This window comes from Somniosus microcephalus, chromosome 1 (genome assembly GCF_052327205.1).
Source record: "Somniosus microcephalus isolate GS21.2 chromosome 1, FLI_Smic_1.0, whole genome shotgun sequence".
Lineage (NCBI taxonomy): Eukaryota > Metazoa > Chordata > Chondrichthyes > Squaliformes > Somniosidae > Somniosus > Somniosus microcephalus.
This window is the reverse complement of record NC_140987.1, coordinates 7470738-7491642: the sequence shown is the minus strand read 5'-3', so window position 1 is coordinate 7491642 and position 20905 is coordinate 7470738. Positions and strand designations below refer to the sequence as shown.

At 47.5% G+C, this 20905-nt stretch overlaps 1 protein-coding gene across 1 annotated transcript in view; it reads left to right on the top strand.

The window, feature by feature from the left end:
• Positions 1 to 20905, top strand: part of LOC147123909 (growth hormone receptor-like) — a 558256-nt gene that overhangs the window by 88278 nt on the left and 449073 nt on the right. Inside the window, exon 2 of the mRNA XM_085964446.1 lies at positions 2883 to 2970. Within this exon, the coding sequence (XP_085820572.1) occupies positions 2901 to 2970 (70 nt within the window). The 5' untranslated portion in view covers positions 2883 to 2900. The remainder of the gene's footprint in view (positions 1 to 2882; positions 2971 to 20905) is intronic.

Genomic DNA, 20905 nt, shown 5'->3' with positions numbered 1-20905 from the left:
TTCGTGAAAAGAAGGCCACGGGTCTCCCCGCCTGATTGAGGGTAGCGGCCAGGGCAAAGTCGGACGCGTCACTTTCCACCTGGCAGGGGATGGATTCGTCCACTGCGTGCATGGTGGCTTTAGCAATGTCTTCCTTGATACGGTGGAAGGCTAAGCGGGCCTCTGCCGTCACGGGAAAAGAGGTGGACTTGATCAGCGGATGGGCCTTGTCCGCATAGTAGGGGACCCACTGGGCGTAATAAGAGAAAAACCCTAGGCACCTCTTCACGGCCTTGAGGCAGTGGGGCAGTGGGAGTTCCATAAGGGGACGCATCCGGTCGGGGTCGGGGCTGATGACTCCGTGTTCCACAACACAGCCAAGGATGGCGAGGCGGGTTGTGCGGAATATGCACTTCTCCTTGTTATACGTCAGGTTGAGGAGTTTGGCGGTGCAGAGGAATTTTTTGAGGTTTGCGTCATGGTCCTGCAAGTCATGGCCGCAGATGGTCACATTGTCCAGATATGGGAAAGTGGCCTGCAACGCATTTTGATCGACCATCCGGTCCATCTCCCTTTGGAAGACGGAGACCCCGTTGGTGACGCCAAAGGGAACCCTAAGGAACTGATAGAGGCGGCCGTTTGCCTCAAAGGCAGTATACTGGCGGTCCTCAGGGCGGATAGGGAGCTGGTGGTACGCTGATTTCAGGTCAATGGTCGAGAAGACGCGGTACTGCGCGATCTGGTTGACCATATCAGCTATGCGGGAGAGTGGGTAAGCGTCCAGCAGGGTGTAGCGATTTATTGTCTGGCTGTAGTCGATGACCAGGCGCTGCTTCTCGCCGGTCTTAACGACCACAACCTGGGCTCGCCAGGGGCTGGTGCTGCCCTCAATAATCCCTTCCTTCAGGAGCCACTCCACTTCGGTTTTAATGAAAACCCTGTCCCCGGCACTGTATCGCCTGCTCTTTGTGGCGATGGGCTTACAGTCGGGGGTGAGGTTAGCAAACAGTGGGGAGGGGGTGACTCTGAGTGTGGAGAGGTTGCACCTGGTGCGCGGCGGGCAATTTGGAAGCTGCTGGCTGCGGACTGTGAGTGGGGGGAGGGGTCCACCGTACACCATCGTAACACTTTTAAGGTGGCACTGAAAATCTAACCCCAGTAGAACGGCAGCGCAGAGGTCGGGCAGGACCAGAAGTTTAAAATTATCGTACGCAGTCCCGTCTACTACGAGTGTCACCACGCAGTAGCCGCCAATGTCCGCCGACTGGGACTCGGAGGCCATAGAAATCCGCTGGTGCGCAGGCAGGACTGGGAGAGAGCAACGCCGCACCGTGTCGGGGTGGATGAAGCTCTCCGTGCTCCCAGAGTCAAAAAGGCAGATTGTTTCGTGACCATTTACCTTAATGTCCATTGTGGAACTGGCCAGCTGGTGCGGTCTCGCTTGGTCCAGTGTAACGGAAGCCAGCGTAGGGGTCGGTGTGTCGCTGCGGGTATCAGACGAGGCGGTGTTGGGGGCCTGCTGCGTCCCGGCTGTCGTCCAAGATGGCGGCGTCCATGATCCCCATGTGGCTGGAGGCGTCCAAAATGGCTGCTGTTCCGGTGGTTCGCACATGGCTGGGGAGGCCCAAGATGGCGGCCCGCACGGCCCACATGCGGCGCTGCTGGGGTTTGGGGTGGCTTTGGCCCTGCAGACGCTGGCGTAGTGACCCTTCTTCCCGCAGCCCGAGCAATCGCATTTTTCGCCGGGCAGCGCGCTCTGGGGTGTTTGGCCTGGCCACAGAAGTAGCATTTCTGGCCTTGGGGCACTGCTGTCTGGCCTTGGGACACTGCTGCGGTAGTTGGGCCATTGCTGGGATGTGGCTGGGGTGGCACGGCGCTATGAGATGGTCCTACCGTGTCCCAGGCTGTCGTTCCCCGCGGCGTCCACGGTGCAGAGGAGTAGGCATCCATGACCCGGTAGGCTGCGTCCAATGATAGTGCGAGTTCAGAGGTCGAGGTCACTCTGCTCCAACAGTCGCTGTCGGATGTAATTGGACCTGTGGCCCGCTACAAAAGCGTCCCAGATAAGTTCCTCTGTGTACACGGCGGCCTTTACATCCTTACAACCACAGGCCCGGCCAAGCACAGACAGTGCCTGAAGGTATTCCTCGGTCGATTCCCCAGGTTGTTGTTTATGACTCCCCAGAAGGTGCCTGGCGTACACTTCTGATGAAGGGTTCCAGACCTGAAACATTAACTCTGTTTCTATCTCCATGGATGCTGCCTGGCCTGCTGAGTATTTCCAGCATTTTCTGTTGTTATTTCAGATTTTCAGCATCCGCAGTATTTTGCTATTATACCTCTATAAATAAACCCGAGTGCTTGGTTTGCTTTTTTTATGGCCTTGTTAACCTGTGTCGATACTTTTAGTGATTTGTGTATTTGTACTCCGAGATCCCTTTGCTCCTCTACTCCATTAATATTCTTATTTTCCAAGTAATATCTGACCTATTTTTCTTCCCAAAATGTAATACCTCACATTTATCTGTGTTGAACTTCATTTGCCAATTATATGCCCATTCTGCAACTTTATTAATGTCCTCCTGTAACTTGTTGCAGTCCTCCTCAGTATTGACTATCCCCCCCAATTTGGTGTCATCTGCAAATTTAGAAATTGTGTTTTTGATTCCAAAGTCTAAATCGTTAATATAAATAGTGAGCAGCAGTGGTCCCAGCACTGACCCTTGTGGAACACCACTACCCACCCTCTGCCCCTGTGAATAGCCACCCTTTACTCCTACCCCTACTTGGATGACACCTATGGAACCATCACACAACAAAGAACAATCAGGTTGGAGGAGAGGAGAAATAAGGGCAGAAAGATGTAATGTCAAAGTTAGTCATTGAATTTTTTCCTCTTGCAGGTCATTCTGGATTGAACTATGGCTGTTCTCTGGGCCATCTGGTACTTACTGGCTGTGGCGTTCAGTGACTCTGTTTTCTCTTCAGGTGGTAAGTTAATTTATGTCAGTGATTTTCGCAGGTCTAGGATGAAAGTTAGTAACGTTTGGAAGGAAATGGGCAGAACATCTAGTTCTTAATCTAGTAAAATGGCGGGGGAGGGATCTGGTAGAAATGACAGTAGTGTGAAAATAAAGGAAATAGGAAATGAGAGTACAGGTCAGACTAAGGAAAGGAATAAGGGTATCACAAACGGCCAGGGAACAGATAAAGTTATAGAGCATAAGTATAAAATTTAATTGCCTGTAGAGCAATGTGCACGGTATCCAAAATAAAATGGGGGATTGGAGGCAATCATTCGTTGAGAGGACCCAGATGTGGTAGCGATAACGGAAACATGGACAGACTGGAGAAGCTGGGGTTGTTCTCCTTGGAGCAGAGAAGGTCTAGGGGAGATTTAATAGAGGTGTTCAAAATCATGAATGGTTTTGATAGAGTAATTAAGGAGAAACTGTTTCCAGTGGCAGGAGGGTTGGTAACCAGAGGACACAGAGTGAAGGTAATTGGCAAAAAACAGAAACGACATGAGGAGAATTGTTTTTTACCCAGTGAGTTATGATTTGGAATACACACTGCCTGAAAGGGTGGTGGAAGCAGTTCAATAAAAACTGTCAAAATGGAATTGGACACTTACTGAAGGGGAAAAATTTGCAGGGCTCTGGGGAAAGGGCAGGGGATTGGGTCTAATTGGAGAGCTCTTCAAAGCGCCGGCACAGGCACGGTGAGCCGAATGGTCTCCTTCTGGTATCATTCTGTGATTCTATAATTATATGGTGATAGGGTGAGATGAAGAGGGGTGGGAGGAGGCTCGTGTGGAGCATAAACACCATCATGGAACTGTTGGCCCGAATGACTGGAGTTTAGAAGAATGAGAGGGGATCTCATTGAAACTTATAAAATTCTGACAGGGCTGGACAGACTAGATGCAGGAAGGATGTTCCCGATGGTCGGGGTGTCCAGAACCAGGGGTCACAGTCTAAGGATAAGGGGTAAGCCATTTAGGACAGAGATGAGGAGGAATTTCTTCACCCAGAGAGTGGTGAACCTGTGGAATTCTCTACCACAGAGGGCGGTGGAGGCCAATTCATTAAATTTATTCAAGAATGAGTTGGATATATTTCTTAAGGCTAAAGGGATCAAGGGATATGGGGAGAAAGCAGGGACAGGGTACTGAATTTGGATGATCAGCCATGATCTCATTGAATGGTGGAGCAGGCTCGAGGGGCCGAATGGCCCACTCCTGCTCCTATCTTCTATGTTCCTATGTTTCTATGAACCTGGTTCTGTGCTGTAAATTGTATGTGTGTAATTCTATGTAGGATCCAAAGAATTAAAAATCAGGGTCGCCAGACACCCTAACTGGCTGGGTTATTTTATTCCCCCCCCCCCCCGGAGAGATTTATCTGTGGCCCAGTATCTCAGTGAGCACTGTGCCAGCTCCCAGTGGCACTGGTGGTCGCTGTGCCACGTAACAGCTACAAAAGGGAGCTGCGTAGATCTCTGGCTGGGGATGGGGGTCAGAGGTTCTAAAGACAGCTGTTGACTGAGATGGTCAAATAGTCTACGGGACAGTTGGCTCCTGCGCTGCTGTGATGTAGCAGTGTAATCTGTTTGGTGTAACTAGTCAGAGCTGAGTAATATGGGTCGTGTTGTCAGACCGCGATCCTGCAGAGGATTAACAAGAATCATTGCAAAGGTGAATCACCTTATCGGCTTCCAAATGTGCTCAGAATGAGAAAAGCTGGTGTTCTGATTGACTTGAGTGCCATAATTTCAAACTTGGAGGATAACATTTCGCACCAAACGACACCAAACACTCTCATGTTCTCAGTAGCATCACTGTGTTCTAGCGATTCGCTGGCTAAGGATTATGGGAGTAGCAATATGGGGACGATGCAGAAGATGGGAGAAATTATCAGTGGTTAAAGCACGTACGTCAGCGGGGAAGAGTTAAAACTGCAGTTCATTAGATGTATTACCAAGCAGCAGTCATTGCACCGTCTTAGGCAGCAGAAGAGGGTTTCCTGATTTGTAAAGTTTTATGGCTTTGAAGTGGTTCTCTTTGAAGCTACACTTGGCGTCACCAGTGGGTTCAGCTTGTAATAGAACCTCCTATTAATTATTAAAGCAGCTAGAGTGCCCAGAGCATACACTCAGACACCAAGATTTCAGAATTTTTTAATTCATTCATGGGATCTGGGCATCACTGGCAAGGCCAGCATTTCTTGCCCGTCCCTAGTTGCCCTTGAGAAGGTGGTGGTGAGCCGCCTTCTTGAACCGCTGCAGTCCGTGTGGTGAAGGTGCTCCCACAGTGCTGTTAGGGAGGGAGTTCCAGGATTTTGACCCAACGACGATGAAGGAACAGCTGATATATTTCCAGGTCAGGATGGTGTGTGACTTAAGGGGAACTTAGAGGTGGTGGTGTTCCCATGTGCCTGCTGCCCTTGTCCTTCTAGGTGGAAGAGGCGGCGGGTTTGGGAGGTGCTGCCGAAGAAGCCTTGGCGAGTTGCCGCAGTGCATCTTGTAGATGGTACACACTGCAGCCACAGTACGCCACAGTACGCCAGTGGTGGAGGGAGTGAATGTTTAAGGTGGTGGATGGGGCGCCAATCAAGCGGGCTGCTTTGTCCTGGATAGTGTCGAGCTTCTTGAGTGTTGTTGGAGCTGCACTCATCCAGGCAAGTGGAGAGTATTCCATCACACTCCTTGCTTGTGCCTTGTAGATGGTGGAAAGGCTTTGGGAAGTCAGGAGCAATGTTCCCCGCAGCGCTCCAGGGAACCCGCGCAGCGGCTCGCCGGCTTTTCAATACAAAACGGCACATCAGTGGTAATTTGAATGGCCCGCGCAGCCCCTTAAAGGGGCCAAGCAGCACCAAACAAAATTAAGAGGGAACATTGATCAGGAGGTGAGTCACTTGCCACAGAATACCCAGCCTCTGACCTGCTCTTGTAGCCACAGTATTTATGTGGCTGGTTCAGTTAAGTTTCTGGTCAGTGGTGACCCCCAGGATGTTTATAATAATAATAATCAACTTTATTGTCATTGTTAGTGCACAAGTGCAGTACAACGAAATGTAGGCTTGCGGCTCCCGAGAGTGTACATTTAGATTAAGACATTTAAACATTCAACATTCATTTGGCTTGTAATACATTAACATAAACATAAACACAATAAAGTGCATTGGCAGATGTGCAGGCTTTAGAGTTTATTTGTGGAGTTCAGTAGGATGACAGCCCTGGGAAAGAAGCTGTTCCTAAATCTGGTTGTTCGGGTGCGAATGCATCTGTAGCGTCTCCCAGATGGCAGGGGGGCGAACAGACTGTGGCTGGGGTGGGTAGGGTCTTTGATGATGGTCCGTGACCTCCGTAAACAGCGTTTCTGGTATATGTGCTCTATGGTCAGTAGCCGGGTGCCGGTAATGCGTTGGGCAGTTTTGACTACCCGCTGCGGGGCTTTCCAGTCATAGTAGCTACAGCTGCCATACCATACTGTGATACAGTTTGTCAGGATGCTCTCTATTGTGCAGCGGTAAAAGTTAGAGAGGATCAGGGGTGACAGGTTACATCCCTTCAGCCTCCTTAGGAAATATAGGCGCTGCTGGGCCTTCTTCACCAGAGAGGAGGTATTGAGGGACCAGGAGAGGTCTTCCGTGATGTGGACTCCGAGGAACTTAAAGCTGTCATCGGGGATTCGACGATGGTAATGCCATTGAATATCATGGGGAGGTGGTTAGACTTTCTCTTGTTGGAGATAGTCATTGCCTGGCACTTGTGTGGCGTAAATGTTATCTGCCACTTATCAGCCCAAGCCTGAATATCGTCCACGTCTCGCTGCATGCGGGTGTGGACTGCGTCATTATCTGAGGAGTTGAGAATGTAATTCATTCGCAACTCCTCAGATAATGAATGGAACTGAACACTCTGCAATCATCAGCGAACATCCCCTTGTGATGGAGGGAAGGTCATTGATGAAACAGCTGAAGGTGGTCGGGCTTAGGCTCCACTGCACGTTATGACATCACAACGGCAAAGCTCACAGTAGTTTAATGTTGACACTCCACTCCCGCTAGGCGTCTGATTGCTCAGGTGACAATGACTTAGGAGGCAAGTGAGGCGTGTCATTCTGGTCAGTCACGCTGGGCACACCAGCCTTCTGTCAATTTCAGAGCACTGTCTGCAGATTCATGCACGCAGTTACGCCGTGTGACTGTGTACGAGCAGCTGCACGTGCCCGGTGCTGCCCTGGCTATCTGGCTAGCCACTGTAAACTGACCAGTACAGCTGAGGCACCTTCAAGACATTGGGTTACGTAAGCTCAGCAGACATAAGCCTGCAGCACAGAGCTGACTTGGCAATTCAGAAGTGTAAGTAACTGTTTGGTGTTCTTCGTTGTAACTTTCTTTTTGCTATCCCGTGAGAGGTTTGACCTCATTTGAACATTCACATTCTGAGAAATAAATGATACAGTGAACTAAGACAGATACAAGTGAAGGAAATAACCAAGAATCTAATCAGAAGCACTGAGGTTGGAAAGTTAAGCATATCGATATGGGTCAGGGCTGTCAATAACGCACCCACACAATTCCAGCCTCCATTAGGATATTTTTCGCCTTGAATTGTATGCACAGGAAAGTAACAAAGATGGTCCCTAGTTTCAGGAATTTCAGTTACAAGGAAATGTTGAGGGAGTTGGGCTTGATTTCTTTAGAAAAGAGACTTTGGTCTGATCTGACTGAAATTTGCTAGATTATGTTGGGGATTGATGGAACTAAAGCCGACAAATTGTTCAACTCTCAAGGCCACGTTAACCATTTTTTTGTTGAGGTAACAGAGAGGGTGGATGAGGGCAGTGTAGTTGATGTTGTGTATATGGATGTTCAGAAGTTTGATAAAGTACCACAGACTAAGCTTGTTGGCAAAATTGAAGCCCGTGGGATAAAAGGGGCAGTAGCAGCATGGATAAAAGAATGGCTAAGGAATAGAACACAGACTTGTGGTGAATGGCTGGTTTTTGGACTGGAGGGAGGTATACAGGGGCGTTCCCCAAGGTTCAGCACTAGGACCACTGCTGTCTTTGATATATATTAATGACATGGACATGGGTGTACAGGGCACAATTTCAAAATTTGCAGATGACACAAAACTTGGAAGTATAGTGAACAGTGAGGAGGATAGTGATAGACTTCAAGAAGACATAGACAGGCTGATGGAATGGGCGGACACGTGGCAGATGAAATTTAACGTAGAGAAGTGTGAGGTGATACATTTTGGTAGGAAGAACGAGGAGAGATTATACACACTAAATAGTGCAATTTTAAAGTGGGTACATGAACAGAGGGACCGGGGGGTGTTTGTGTACAAATCTCTGACGGTGGCAGGACAGGTTAACAAAGCAATTAATAAACCATACGGGATCTTGGGCTTTAAATAGAGGCAGAGAGTACAAACACCAGGAAGTTATGATGAACCTGTATAAAACACTAGTTCGGCCCCAACTGGAGTATTGTGTCCAATTCTGGGCTCCACACTTTAGGAAGGATGTGAAGGCTTTGGAGAGGGTGCAGAAGAGATTTACTAGAATGGTTCCAGGGATGAGGGATTACAGTTACGTGGATAGCCTCGAGAAGCTGGGGTTGTTCTCCTTAGAGCAGAGAAGGCTAAGAGGAGATTTGATAGAGGTGTTCAAAATCATGAAGGGTTTAGATAGAGTAAATAAAGAGAAACTGTTTCCAGTGGCTGAAGGACCGATAATCAGAGGGCATGGATTTAAGATGATTGACAAAAGAACCAGAGGGGAGATGAGGAAAAACCTTTTTAGCAACGAGTGGTTAGGATTTGGAATGCACTGCCTGATAGGATGGTGGAGACAGATTCAATAGTAGCCTTCGAAAGGGAATTGGATAAATACTTGAAGGAGGAACAAATTGCAGGGATACGGGGAAAGAGCGGGGGAATGGGACTAACTGGGTTGATCTTTGAACGAGCCGGCACAGACTCGATGGGCTGAGTGGCCTCCTTCTGTGCTGTACGATTCTACGATTCTACGATTAGGAAGTTAGGAGCAACAAGGAAAATCAGGAAGAACTTCTCACCCAAAGAGTAATTGAGTTGTGCATTTTTACCAGGGAGGCCATTGAGCTTGACAGTACCAGTAGGTTCAAGAGACGATTAGAGAAGGGATTAAGCTGCGGTCAGTCTATTAAAAGAATGGTCCAAATGTGATTTCTCTGTACCTAAAATTCATTTAAAATCGCTATTGGTTTCCAAGATCTTTCACATCAGTCTTCACGTACCGATGGTGTATAGAGCGAATGCCTGGTGGTGAAATGAGACAATACAGCCCCCTCCAGAGTATGGAGCTGGTAGCTAGCTAGTGGTTACATGAGACCATCTAACCCCCTTTCAGTGTGACCACTACATCCCTCCTGATCTCCAAATACTCCATCAGACATACTTTTCTTCCCCCCTCATGTATTGAAACCAAACTCATTGCACCATCTCCTCTGGCTCATGAAAAAGAGACAGTAGCTTCGTGACCTGGTGCGAGCTTAACCGAATCTGAGGCTCTGAGTTCAAATCCCGCCATTGTAAATTGTGAAGCTGAGTTAACTAAATCTGGTCATTTGTGAAGAAAGACGATGAAAGCTGCTGGATTATTTTAAAAAGCCAGCTGGTTCACTAATGAGAACTGCCACCCATCCTGGATCTAAACTACATGCAACTGTTGCTCTTAATGTCCTCATAAGAACATAAGAAATAGGAGCGGGAGTCGGCCATTCGGCCCTTCGAGCCTGCTCCACCATTCAAGGAGATCATGGCTGATCTTCTGCCTCAACTCCATTCACCGGCCCTATCGCCATATCCCTTGATGCCCTTACTAGTCAGAAATCTATCGACTTCTGTTTTGAATATACCCAATGACTGAGCCTCCACAGCCCTCTGGGGTAGAGAATTCCAAAGATTCACCACCCTCTGTGTGAAGAAATTTCTTCTCATCTCAGTCCTGAATGGCTTACCCTTTATCCTGAGGCTGTGGCCCCTGGTTCTAGACTCCCCAGCCAAGGGAAACATTCTCCTAGCATCCACCCTATCAAGCCGTGTAATAATTTTGTATGCTTCAATGAGATCCCCTCTCATTCTTCTGAATTCAAGAGAATACAGGCCTAGTTTACTCAATCTCTTCTCATACGACAGTCCCGCCATCCCAGGAATCAATCTCGTGAACCTTCGTTGCACTCCCTCTATGGCACGTATATCCTTTCTTAGGTAAGGAGACCAAAATTGTACACAGTACTCCAGGTGTGGTCTCACCAAGGCCCTATATAATTGGAGTAAGACTTCTTTACTCCTGTACTCAAATCCTCTTGTAATGAAGGTCAGCATACATTTGCCTTCCTAATGGCTTGCTGCACCTGCACATTCACTTTCAGTGACTCATGTACAAGGACACCCAGGTCCCTTTGAGCATCTGCATTCCCCAATCTTTCACCATTTAGGAAATAATCTGCCTTTCTGTTTTTTCTACCAAAGTGGATAACCACATTTATCCACATTATAATCCACCTGCCATGTTCTCGCCCACTTACTGAGTTTGTCGAGATCCCCTTTGTGATAATAAGAACTTCCGGGAAGTTATGTGCACATCACTTCCTGTGAACTGTAAACTGTGAACTCTGCATACATCACTTCCTGTGCATACGTCACTTCCTGTGTTTGGACTAGTATAAATACTGAACTGCTCAGTATTGTAAAAGGGCTTCACCTAGAGGCATGGTGAAGACCGCTCTTGTATATAGTTTAATTATAAGTTGCTTAAAGCTTACTTTAAAGTTCCTTGATGTGTGAGTCTTTTTATTACATCAATTTAAGCAACTTAGTATTTACACTCACAAATACTAGACCTTCGGACAAACTCGGAGTTAAGGATCCAGGGAACCACCCATCATGGAAAACATCCTTAAACCTACTCGTCTGGACTTGGACCCAAACGCACCAGCAGCTGGCAGGGTATGGAAGCATTGGTACCGTACTTTTGAGAATTTTCTTGATGAATGTAAAGCGGATGCTCCTACTAAACTGAGGATACTTATCAACTATGTGACCCCAACAGTGTTTGAATATGTTGATGAATGGGACAATTATGATGAGGTGATCCGGGCACTTAAAAAACTATATGCCAAGACCGCAAATGAGGTCTATGCTAGACATCTACTGGCCACAGCCCGACAAGGGCCAGGGGAATCGATTAACGAATTCCTCCAGGAACTTCGCAGGCTCAGCGTAGATTGTAACTTTCAGGCAGCCTCGGCTGAGCTGTACCGCGAAGAAATGATTCGTGATGCTTTCATCTGCGGGATTGCCTCTCCATTTATACGCCAGCGTCTGCTAGAAAGTCCTACAAGAGAGGGGGCGGTACTGGATCTAATTCTAGGGAATGTGGCCGGCCAAGTGGAAAAAGTGCTAGTAGGTGAGCACTTTGGTGATAGTGACCATAATATGGTAAGATTTAAGGTGGTCATGGAAAAGGACAGGGATGGGCCGGAAATAAAGGTTCTAAATTGGGGGAAGGCCGATTTTAATAGGATAAGGCAGGATCTGGCCAAAATGGACTGGGATCAGCTACTTGTAGGAAAATCCGCATCGGAGCAATGGGAGGCTTTCAGAAGGGAGATTGAGATCATACAATGGCAACATGTTCCCGTAAAGGTCAAGGGTGGTTCCAAAAACCACAGGGAACCTTGGATGTCAGGGGATATACGAGAATGGATTTGGAAAAAATGGAGGGCTTTTGGTAGATACAAAAGGCTAAAGACGGAGGAAGCCCTAGAGGAGTACAAAAAGTGCAGGGGGATACTTAAAAAAGAAATTAGGAGATCAAGGAGGGGCCATGAAATAACACTGGCGAGCAAAATAAGGGAAAATCCGAAGATGTTTTATAAGTATATTAAGGGTAAGAGGATAACTAGGGAAAAAATAGGGCCCATTAGGGACAAAAGTGGCAATCTGTGTGTGGAGCCGGAAGATGTAGGAGGGGTTCTAAATGAATTTTTTGCATCTGTTTTCACTATGGAGAAGGACGATGTAGACATAGAAATAGGGCGGGGGGACTGTGATGTGCTCGAACATATTAACATCGAGAGGGAGGAGGTATTGGCGGTTTTAGCTGGCCTAAAAATGGATAAATCCCCAGGCCCGGATGAAATGTATCCCAGGCTGCTGTGTGAGGCAAAGGAGGAGATTGTGGGGGCTCTAACACATATATTCAGGACCTCTCTGGCCACAGGGGATGTGCCAGAGGACTGGAGAACCGCTAATGTAGTACCATTATTCAAGAAGGGTAGTAGGGAAAAACCGGGGAACTACAGGCCAGTGAGCCTAACATCAGTGGTAGGAAAATTATTGGAAAAAATCCTGAGGAACAACATTTGTCTCCACTTGGAGAGGCAAGGATTAATCAGGGATAGTCAACATGGCTTTGTCAAGGGAAGATCATGTCTGACTAATTTGATTGAATTTTTTGAGGGGGTGACTAGGTGTGTGGATGAGGGTAACGCAGTGGATGTGGTATACATGGATTTCAGTAAGGCCTTCGATAAAGTCCCGCACAGGAGACTGGTCAAGAAGGTAAGAGCCCATGGAATCCAGGGTGCCTTGGCACATTGGATACAAAACTGGCTTAGTGGCAGAAGGCAGAGGGTGATGGTCGAAGGTTGTTTCTGTGACTGGAAGCCTGTGGCCAGTGGGGTACCACAGGGATCGGTGCTGGGTCCCTTGCTGTTTGTGGTCTACATTAATGACTTGGATATGAATGTAAAGGGTATGATCAGTAAGTTCGCAGATGATACAAAAATTGGTAGGGTGGTAAATAGCGAGGAGGGTAGCCTCAGTCTGCAGGACGATATAGATGGGTTGGTCAGATGGGCGGAACAGTGGCAAATGGAATTTAACCCGGAAAAGTGCGAGGTGATGCACTTTGGGGGGACTAACAAGGCAAAGGAATAGACAATGAATGGAAAGACCCTAGGCAAGACGGAGGGTCAGAGGGATCTGGGTGTGCAAGTACACAGATCCCTGAAGGCGACGGAACAGGTGGATAAGGTGGTAAAAAAGGCATATGGGATACTTGCCTTCATTAGCCGAGGCATTGAATATAAGAGCAAGGAGGTTATGATGGAGCTGTATAAAACACTGGTTAGGCCACAGCTGGAATACTGTGTGCAGTTCTGGTCGCCACACTACAGGAAGGATGTGATAGCTTTGGAGAGGGTGCAGAGGAGGTTCACCAGGATGTTACCAGGGCTGGAGCGCTTCGGCTATGAAGAGAGACTGGGCAGATTGGGTTTGTTTTCCTTGGAGCAGAGGAGGCTGAGGGGGGACATGATTGAGGTGTACAAAATTATGAGGGGCATCGATAGGATGGATGCTGAGGAGTTTTTTCCCTTAGTAGAGGGGTCAATAACTAGGGGGCATAGATTCAAGGTAAAGGGTGGGAGGTTTAGAGGGGATTTGAGAAAGAACTTTTTCACCCAGAGGGTGGTTGGAGTCTGGAACTCACTGCCTGAAAGGGTTGTGGAGGCAGAAACCCTCACAACATTTAAGAAGCATTTGGATGTGCACTTGAAATGCCATAGCATACAAGGCTACGGGCCAAATGCTGGAATATGGGATTAGATTAGGCAGGGCTTGATGGCCGGCGCGGACACGATGGGCCGAAGGGCCTCTATCCGTGCTGTATTACTCTATGACTCCATGACTCTAAAGTAAAACACTTGAGCTACAAAAGGCTTTTGACCTGGCTTGTTCTCTGGATTTGGCAAAGAAAAATGCAGACCTCTATCAGCTGCCCAGATCTCGATCTGCTGCTGTAACTGCAACCAGACGATTCAAGTGGCCTCAGGTGAACTCTATCATGGAGGAATCTAATCCTGATGATAATTCTGATGAAGAAGAGGAGGATGACCCCACTTTAGCAGCCTCTTGGCAATCTAGGAAGGAATGCTTCTTTTGTGGAGATTCTTTTCACCCTAGGAAATTCTGCCCTGCTCGCAATGCGATCTGCAGTCATTGCGATAAAAAGGGACACTTTGCAAAAGTTTGCCAATCAAGAGCCTCTACGAGGGCCTATCCAGCTAAGGCCTACCGAACTGCCCCAATTAGGGCCTATCAAGATGCTCCGGCTAGGACCTATCAAGCTTCCTCTTGAGCTCTCTCCCGAAGAAGCACACCTCGAGTTTCAGCCACTCTCTGTGCAACCACATCAATTACAGCTGCTTGCCCACAGAACCTGTTTCACGCAGCTACAAACGTTTCAATTAATGGGCATACCTTAGATGCCTTAATTGACTCAGGAAGTACTGATAGTTTCATTAGAGAACAGATTGTTGCGAAATTGAAACTACATATCTTCCCATCGGACCAGGCAATTGCGATGGCTCAGTCATCACTTAATACCAGAATCTCCGGCTTTTGTATTATTGATATGACACTTAATGGTCGCATGTATCCCTCCACCCGACTTTCGGTGCTCAAGGACTTATGTAGTGATCTCATCTTAGGGCTGGATTTTCAAAAACAGCATAAGAAACTCACCATTGAGTTCGGCGGATCCAAACCCGGACTTACTATTTCTAATATACTGTCTAAATTACCGTTTTGTGCATTATCAGCAGCTTCACTTGATGAACCCTCATTATTTGCCAGTATTCCTCCTCGATGCAAACCAATAATAACGAAATCACGGCGCTTTAGTCAGGAAGACCAATCTTTTATTGAGGCTGAAACCTCTCGACTTTTAGCAGAGGATATCATCGAACCATGTTCGTCGCCCTGGCGGGCTCAAATCATCATCGTCAAGAACCCTCTAAAACCTCACAAACAACGACTATGCATTGATTATTCGCAAACCATCAATCAATATACTGACTTGGACGCCTACCCATTGCCACGCATTGATGATATGGTTAATAAACTGGCCGAATACAAAGTGTTCTCAACTTACGATTTGAAAAGTGCCTATCATCAGGTACCCTTGAAGGTCTCAGATAAGCAGTACACGGCCTTTGAGGCTGATGGACGGCTGTACCAATTTCGTCGCCTTCCATTCGGGGTTACTAATGGAGTGGCTGTCTTCCAACGGGCAATGGATGGCCTGGTTAAGCAGGAAAACTTAAGGGACACTTTTCCCTATCTTGATAACATTACTATTGCAGGTCACGATCAACAGGAACACGACGCCAACCTCCAAAAATTTTGGGATGCTCTCCATCACCGTAACTTAACTTTGAATGAATCTAAATCTGTTGCGTCGCAACCGACCATCAACATCCTTGGCTACTGCGTAGGCAATGGTATCATTAAGCCAGACCCAGAAAGACTTCGCCTGCTCCAAGAGCTCCCGTCACCTAAGAATCCGGCTTCTTTACGTCGGGCTCTTGGTCTGTTTGCATAATACGCTAAATGGATTCCTCATTTTTCAGACAAAATCCAACCCTTGCTGCATGCTAGATCATTTCCATTGGAAACAGCGGCTGTTGCAGCCTTTAACCTTCTCAAAAAACAGTTGGAGAAAGCGGCTGTTCACTCCATCGATGAGACTCTCCCTTTCATAGTCGAATGTGCTGCCTCGGAGGTGGCGATCTCGGCTAATCTAAATCAGGAAGGTCGTCCTGTAGCATTTATGTCCAGGACCTTACAAGGTGCCGAGCTACATTATCCTCCGGTTGAGAAGGAAGCCACAGCCATCATAGAGGCGGTACGGAAGTGGAACCATTTCCTAGCTCGCCAGCACTTTACATTAATCACGGACCAGAGATCAGTCGCCTTCATGCTCGATAATCGAAAACGAACCAAAATTAAGAATAATAAAATACAGCTTTGGAGGATGGAACTGGCCTCTTTTGGTTACACCATTCACTATCGACCTGGCAAGGAGAATGTGGCCCCGGATACCCTCACACGAGCATTCTGCTCCACTATGTCGTCCTCTACTCTCATAGATGTCCATAATGGATTGTGTCATCCTGGCGTTACGCGCATGCTACATTTCGTACGATCACGGAATCTCCCTTTTTCTACTGGAGATGTAAAGAAAATATGCTCAGAATGCCGGCTTTGTGCAGAATTAAAACCTCAGTTCTTCCGCCCCTCAGATGGTATGCTCATACACGCAACCCAACCGATGCAACGACTTAGCATCGATTTTAAGGGCCCAGTGCCCTCTTCAACTCGGAACACATATTTGCTCACCATGATTGATGAATATTCACGTTTTCCGTTTGCCTTCCCCTGCTCCAATATGCTGGCGTCCACAGTAATCTGCTGCCTTGAGCAGGTATTTTCTCTCTGTGGCATGCCGGCTTACATTCACTCGGATCGGGGTCCATCCTTTATGTCAAGGGAACTCAAGGACTTCCTCTCAGAACGGGGAATTGCTACAAGCAAAACAACGCCATATCATCCCATCGGAAATGGGCAGGTAGAGAGGTATAACGGTATCATCTGGAATTCCGTACATCTTGCTTTAAGATCTCGGAGCCTACCAAACGAGCAATGGGAAACAGTGCTTCCGGATGCATTGCACTCTATACGGTCCCTTCTTTCTACAGCCACAAATACTACACCTCATGAGCGGTTCTTTGGATTCCAGCATCGCTCATCTTATGGGACATCCCTCCCGTCATGGCTAACTACTCCTGGACCTGTACTACTCCAAAGATACGTTCGGACATCTAAAAATGACCCTCTCGTAGATGAGGTCGAACTAACCGATGCCAACCCCACCTATGCATACATACGATATCCCGACGGCCGAGAATCTACCGTATCATTACGGGATCTGGCTCCCTGCCCACCAGGACCTAGTGGGGCATCGAGTGATGGTATTTTACCAGGAGCCTCTTGGAACCTACCAGGTACCCCTCTCCAGGATCCTGATCTGACACCAACTAGCGTGGTACCGGTAGAACCCCGTACTCAAAGTAGCGACCCTCCCAGTACTGCGCACCAAAGTACTGATCCGCCACAGACCAGCTCTGCACCTCCCTCTGAACAGAGACAGACCAACTCTGCACCTATTGGGACTCGTACACGAAGCCATGATCTCCCCGACCCTTCACAGGGTAATCCAGGCCACACAGACTCTGACCAATGGCCAACAGCGTGTAAGCGGACCAGCAACCCTCTACGACGGGAACCCAAACGGGTGCGACTCTTCCTCGTTCGGCGGCTGCGGAACAAAAGGAAGACCACAGCCTTCTAATCTCGCAGGAGGGAAGAATGTGATAATAATAATAACTTCCGGGAAGTTATGTGCACATCACTTCCTGTGAACAGTGAACTCTGCATACATCACTTCCTGTGCATACGTCACTTCCTGTGTTTGGACTAGTATAAATACTGAACTGCTCAGTATTGTAAAAGGGCTTCACCTAGAGGCATGGTGAAGACCGCTCTTGTATATAGTTTAATTATAAGTTGCTTAAAGCTTACTTTAAAGTTCCTTGATGTGTGAGTCTTTTTATTATAACACCCTTGAAGCCTCTTCACATCCTCTTCACAACTGACACTGCCACCTAGCTTTGTATCATCAGCAAATTTGGAAATGTTACATTTAGTCCCCTCATCCAAATCATTGATATAGATTGTGAATAGCTGGGGCCCAAGCACCAATCCTTGCGGTACCCCACTAGTCACAGCCTGCCATCCTGAAAAAGACCCGTTTACCCCTACTCTTTGTTTTCTGTCTGTTAACCAATTCTCAATCCATGCTAGTATATTACCCCCAATTCCATGTGCCCGAATTTTGTTCACCAACCTCTTGTGTGGGACCTTATCGAAGGCCTTCTGAAAATCCAAATACACCACATCTACTGGTTCCCCTTTTTCTACTCCACTAGTTACATCCTCAAGGAATTCCAATAGGTTTGTCAAACAGGATTTCCCTTTCATAAATCCACATTGACTCTGCCCAATCTTACTATTAGTTTCTAAGTGCCCAGTTATTGCATCCTTTATAATAGATTCCAGCATTTTCCCAACTACTGATGTGAGGCTAACAGGTCTGTAGTTCCCCGTTTTCTCTCTCCCTCCTTTCTTAAATAGCGGGGTTACATTTGCTATCCTCCAAAATGCAGGAACCGTTCCAGAATCTATAGAATTTCAGGTGACATAATGTCCTGAGGAGAATGCAGGAGGGGCAATAAATAGTGCTTTTCCCCCTACTCCAAGAACAAATTAAAATATATATTATATATATATATTTTCCGTGACATCTCCCTCCCCTTGGGAAGGACTAACAAGGCAAGGGAATACACTATAGATGGTAGGACACGGAGAAGTGCAGAAGATCAGAGGGACCTTGGAGTGCATGTCCACAGATCCCTGAAGATAGCAAGACAGGTAGACAAGATAGTTAAGGCGGTACACGGGATACTTTCCTCATTAGTGGAGGCATAGAATATAAGAGCAGGGAGGTTATGCTTGAACTGTTTAAAACACTAGTTAGGCCACAGCTAGAGTACTGCGTGCAGTTCTGGTCACCACATTACAGGAAGGATGTGATTGCACTAGAGAGGGTGCAGAGGAGATTTCCGAGGATGTTGCCTGGGCTGGGGAATTTTAGCTCTGAGGAAAGATTGGATAGGCTGGGGTTGTTTTCTTTGGAACAGAGGAGGCTGAGGGGAGATTTAATTGAGGTGTATAAAATTATGAGGGGTCGAGATAGAGTGGATAGGAAGGACCTATTTCCCTGAGCAGAGAGGTCAATAACCAGGGGGCATAGATTTAACGTAATTGGTCGAAAGTTTAGAGGGGATTTGAGGAGAACTTTTTTCACCCAGAGGGTGGTGGGGGTCTGGAACTCACTGCCTGAAAGGGTGGTAGAGGCAGAAACCCTCATCACATTTAAAAAGTACTTGGATATTCACTTGAAGTGCGGTAACCTACAGGGCTACGGACCAAGAGCTGGGAAGTGGGATTAGGCTGGATCGCTCTTTATTGGCCGGCACAGGCACGATGGGCCGAGTGGCCTCCTTCTGTGCTGTAAATTTCTATGATTCTATGAAAACTCATCACCTCAGTCATTCCTTCCTTCTTTGTACAATACAGGATTATAAAACCCAAACTCAGTGACATCCAACCTCGGCTTGCTGATTAACCCTCACTGTCTCTCATATTCTCATCAAACTTGGTGTGTTGTGAGCCTTGGCCCTTCGCCTCGTCTTCTTGGGAGATAAATATTGAAAAAGCTGAGTATGTTGCGGTGTCAGTAAAGGGCAAACCTGGAAATTGGGAGTTATCTAAATAAGGTACAACAGCACCTTGTATTTATATAGAACCTTTAACGTAGTAAAACACCCCAAGGTGCTTCACAGGAGTGTTATAAGACAAAAAGTTTGACACCGATTCACATAAGGATAAATTAGGGCCGGTGACCAAAAGCTTGGTCAAAGAGGTCGGTTTTAAGGAGCGTCTTAAAGGCGGAAAGAGAGGCAGAGAGGTTTGGGCAGGGAATTCCAGAGCTTAGGACCTCGGCAACAGAAGGCACGGCCGCCAATGGTGGAGGGATTATAATCAGTGATGCTCAAGAGGGCAGAATTAGAGGAGCGCAGATATCTTGGGGAGTTGTGGGGCTGAAGGAGATTACAGAGATAGGGAGGGGTGAGGCCATGGAGGGATTTGAAAACAAGGATGAGAATTTTGAAACCAAGGCGTCGCTTAACTGGGAGCCAATGTAGGACAGCGAGCACAAATTCAATCTTTATAGTTCAGTTCCACTTGAGCGGAGGAGAGAAGTAGAACAGTGGCACTTTGATCAAAATTGGATCGGTTCTGAGGTGAGACTGACTAGGACTGCTCGACACCTGAGGAAGGAGATCTCTTTCAACTGCTTGTGATTTTTGGCACTTTGTGCCTTGCTAATTTGTTTGTCCTAATATCATTGCTATGTCCGAGTAGACTAGGATGACATTTAAATGAGGTAAGAGCACGACAAGTAGTCTAAGAAGCCGGGTAGAGGTCCCCCCATCCTGTGTGCGGAGAGTTCCCAAGCACAGCCAGCCAGCCGAAGGAGCGGTGCAGAGCAGAGGCCAAGAACCTGCTTATTGAGGAGAAAGAAAAAGCAGTTGTGGAGCCTGAGGTTGCTTGAAGGCATAAGATAGGTCAGCTCCGCCCCGGCCACAGAGCACTTACCTCCTGTGGCTGCGAGCAGAGCACCAGACACGGGAGAGGCCAAAAAATAAACCTCCATATGCTGTGTGGAGAACGGCTGGGGTACTGGTGGAATGTACAGCCCTGCTGTGATCATTTTCTGTGTCACTGTGAGACCTTGGTTGCAGATCTGGCGAATGCTGCTCCTCCAAAGCTACATGAATGCAGCAGACCTGAGACCGAGCGAGCTCCTGGGAAAGTTATCACAACGTACGGCCAGCAACTCGATCCTGTGGTGTGGGTATTGCCAGGATGGTGTGACACACCTCTAGTGTTGCTTAATTAATCTGGCTGGTTTTTTTAATTCATTTTCGGAATGTGGGCTGGCATTTATTGCTCATCTCTAATTGGCTTGAGACGGGAGTAGGGGGGCCGCCTTCTTGAAAGTTTTGAAATGACAGAGCAGCTTGCCCAGAGCTCAGAGTCCGCTGCCTCTTCAGGGCGGCTGTCTCTGCGGCTAAGGTATCATCCTTGGCTCGGCGAAGGCAACCTTATCTCTGACTCACATCGTCCTGGGCTCAAGCCCCACTCCACAGACTTCAGCACATAATCTCGGTGACGCTTCAGTACAGCACTGAGGGACTGTTAAAATCAAGGGCATGCCTGTCCTCTCAGGTGGACATAAAAGATCCTGTGGTACTATTCAAAGAGGAGCAGGGGAGTTCTCCCATTGTCATGGCTAACATTTATCCCAACACCAACACCATGAAAACAGATTAAC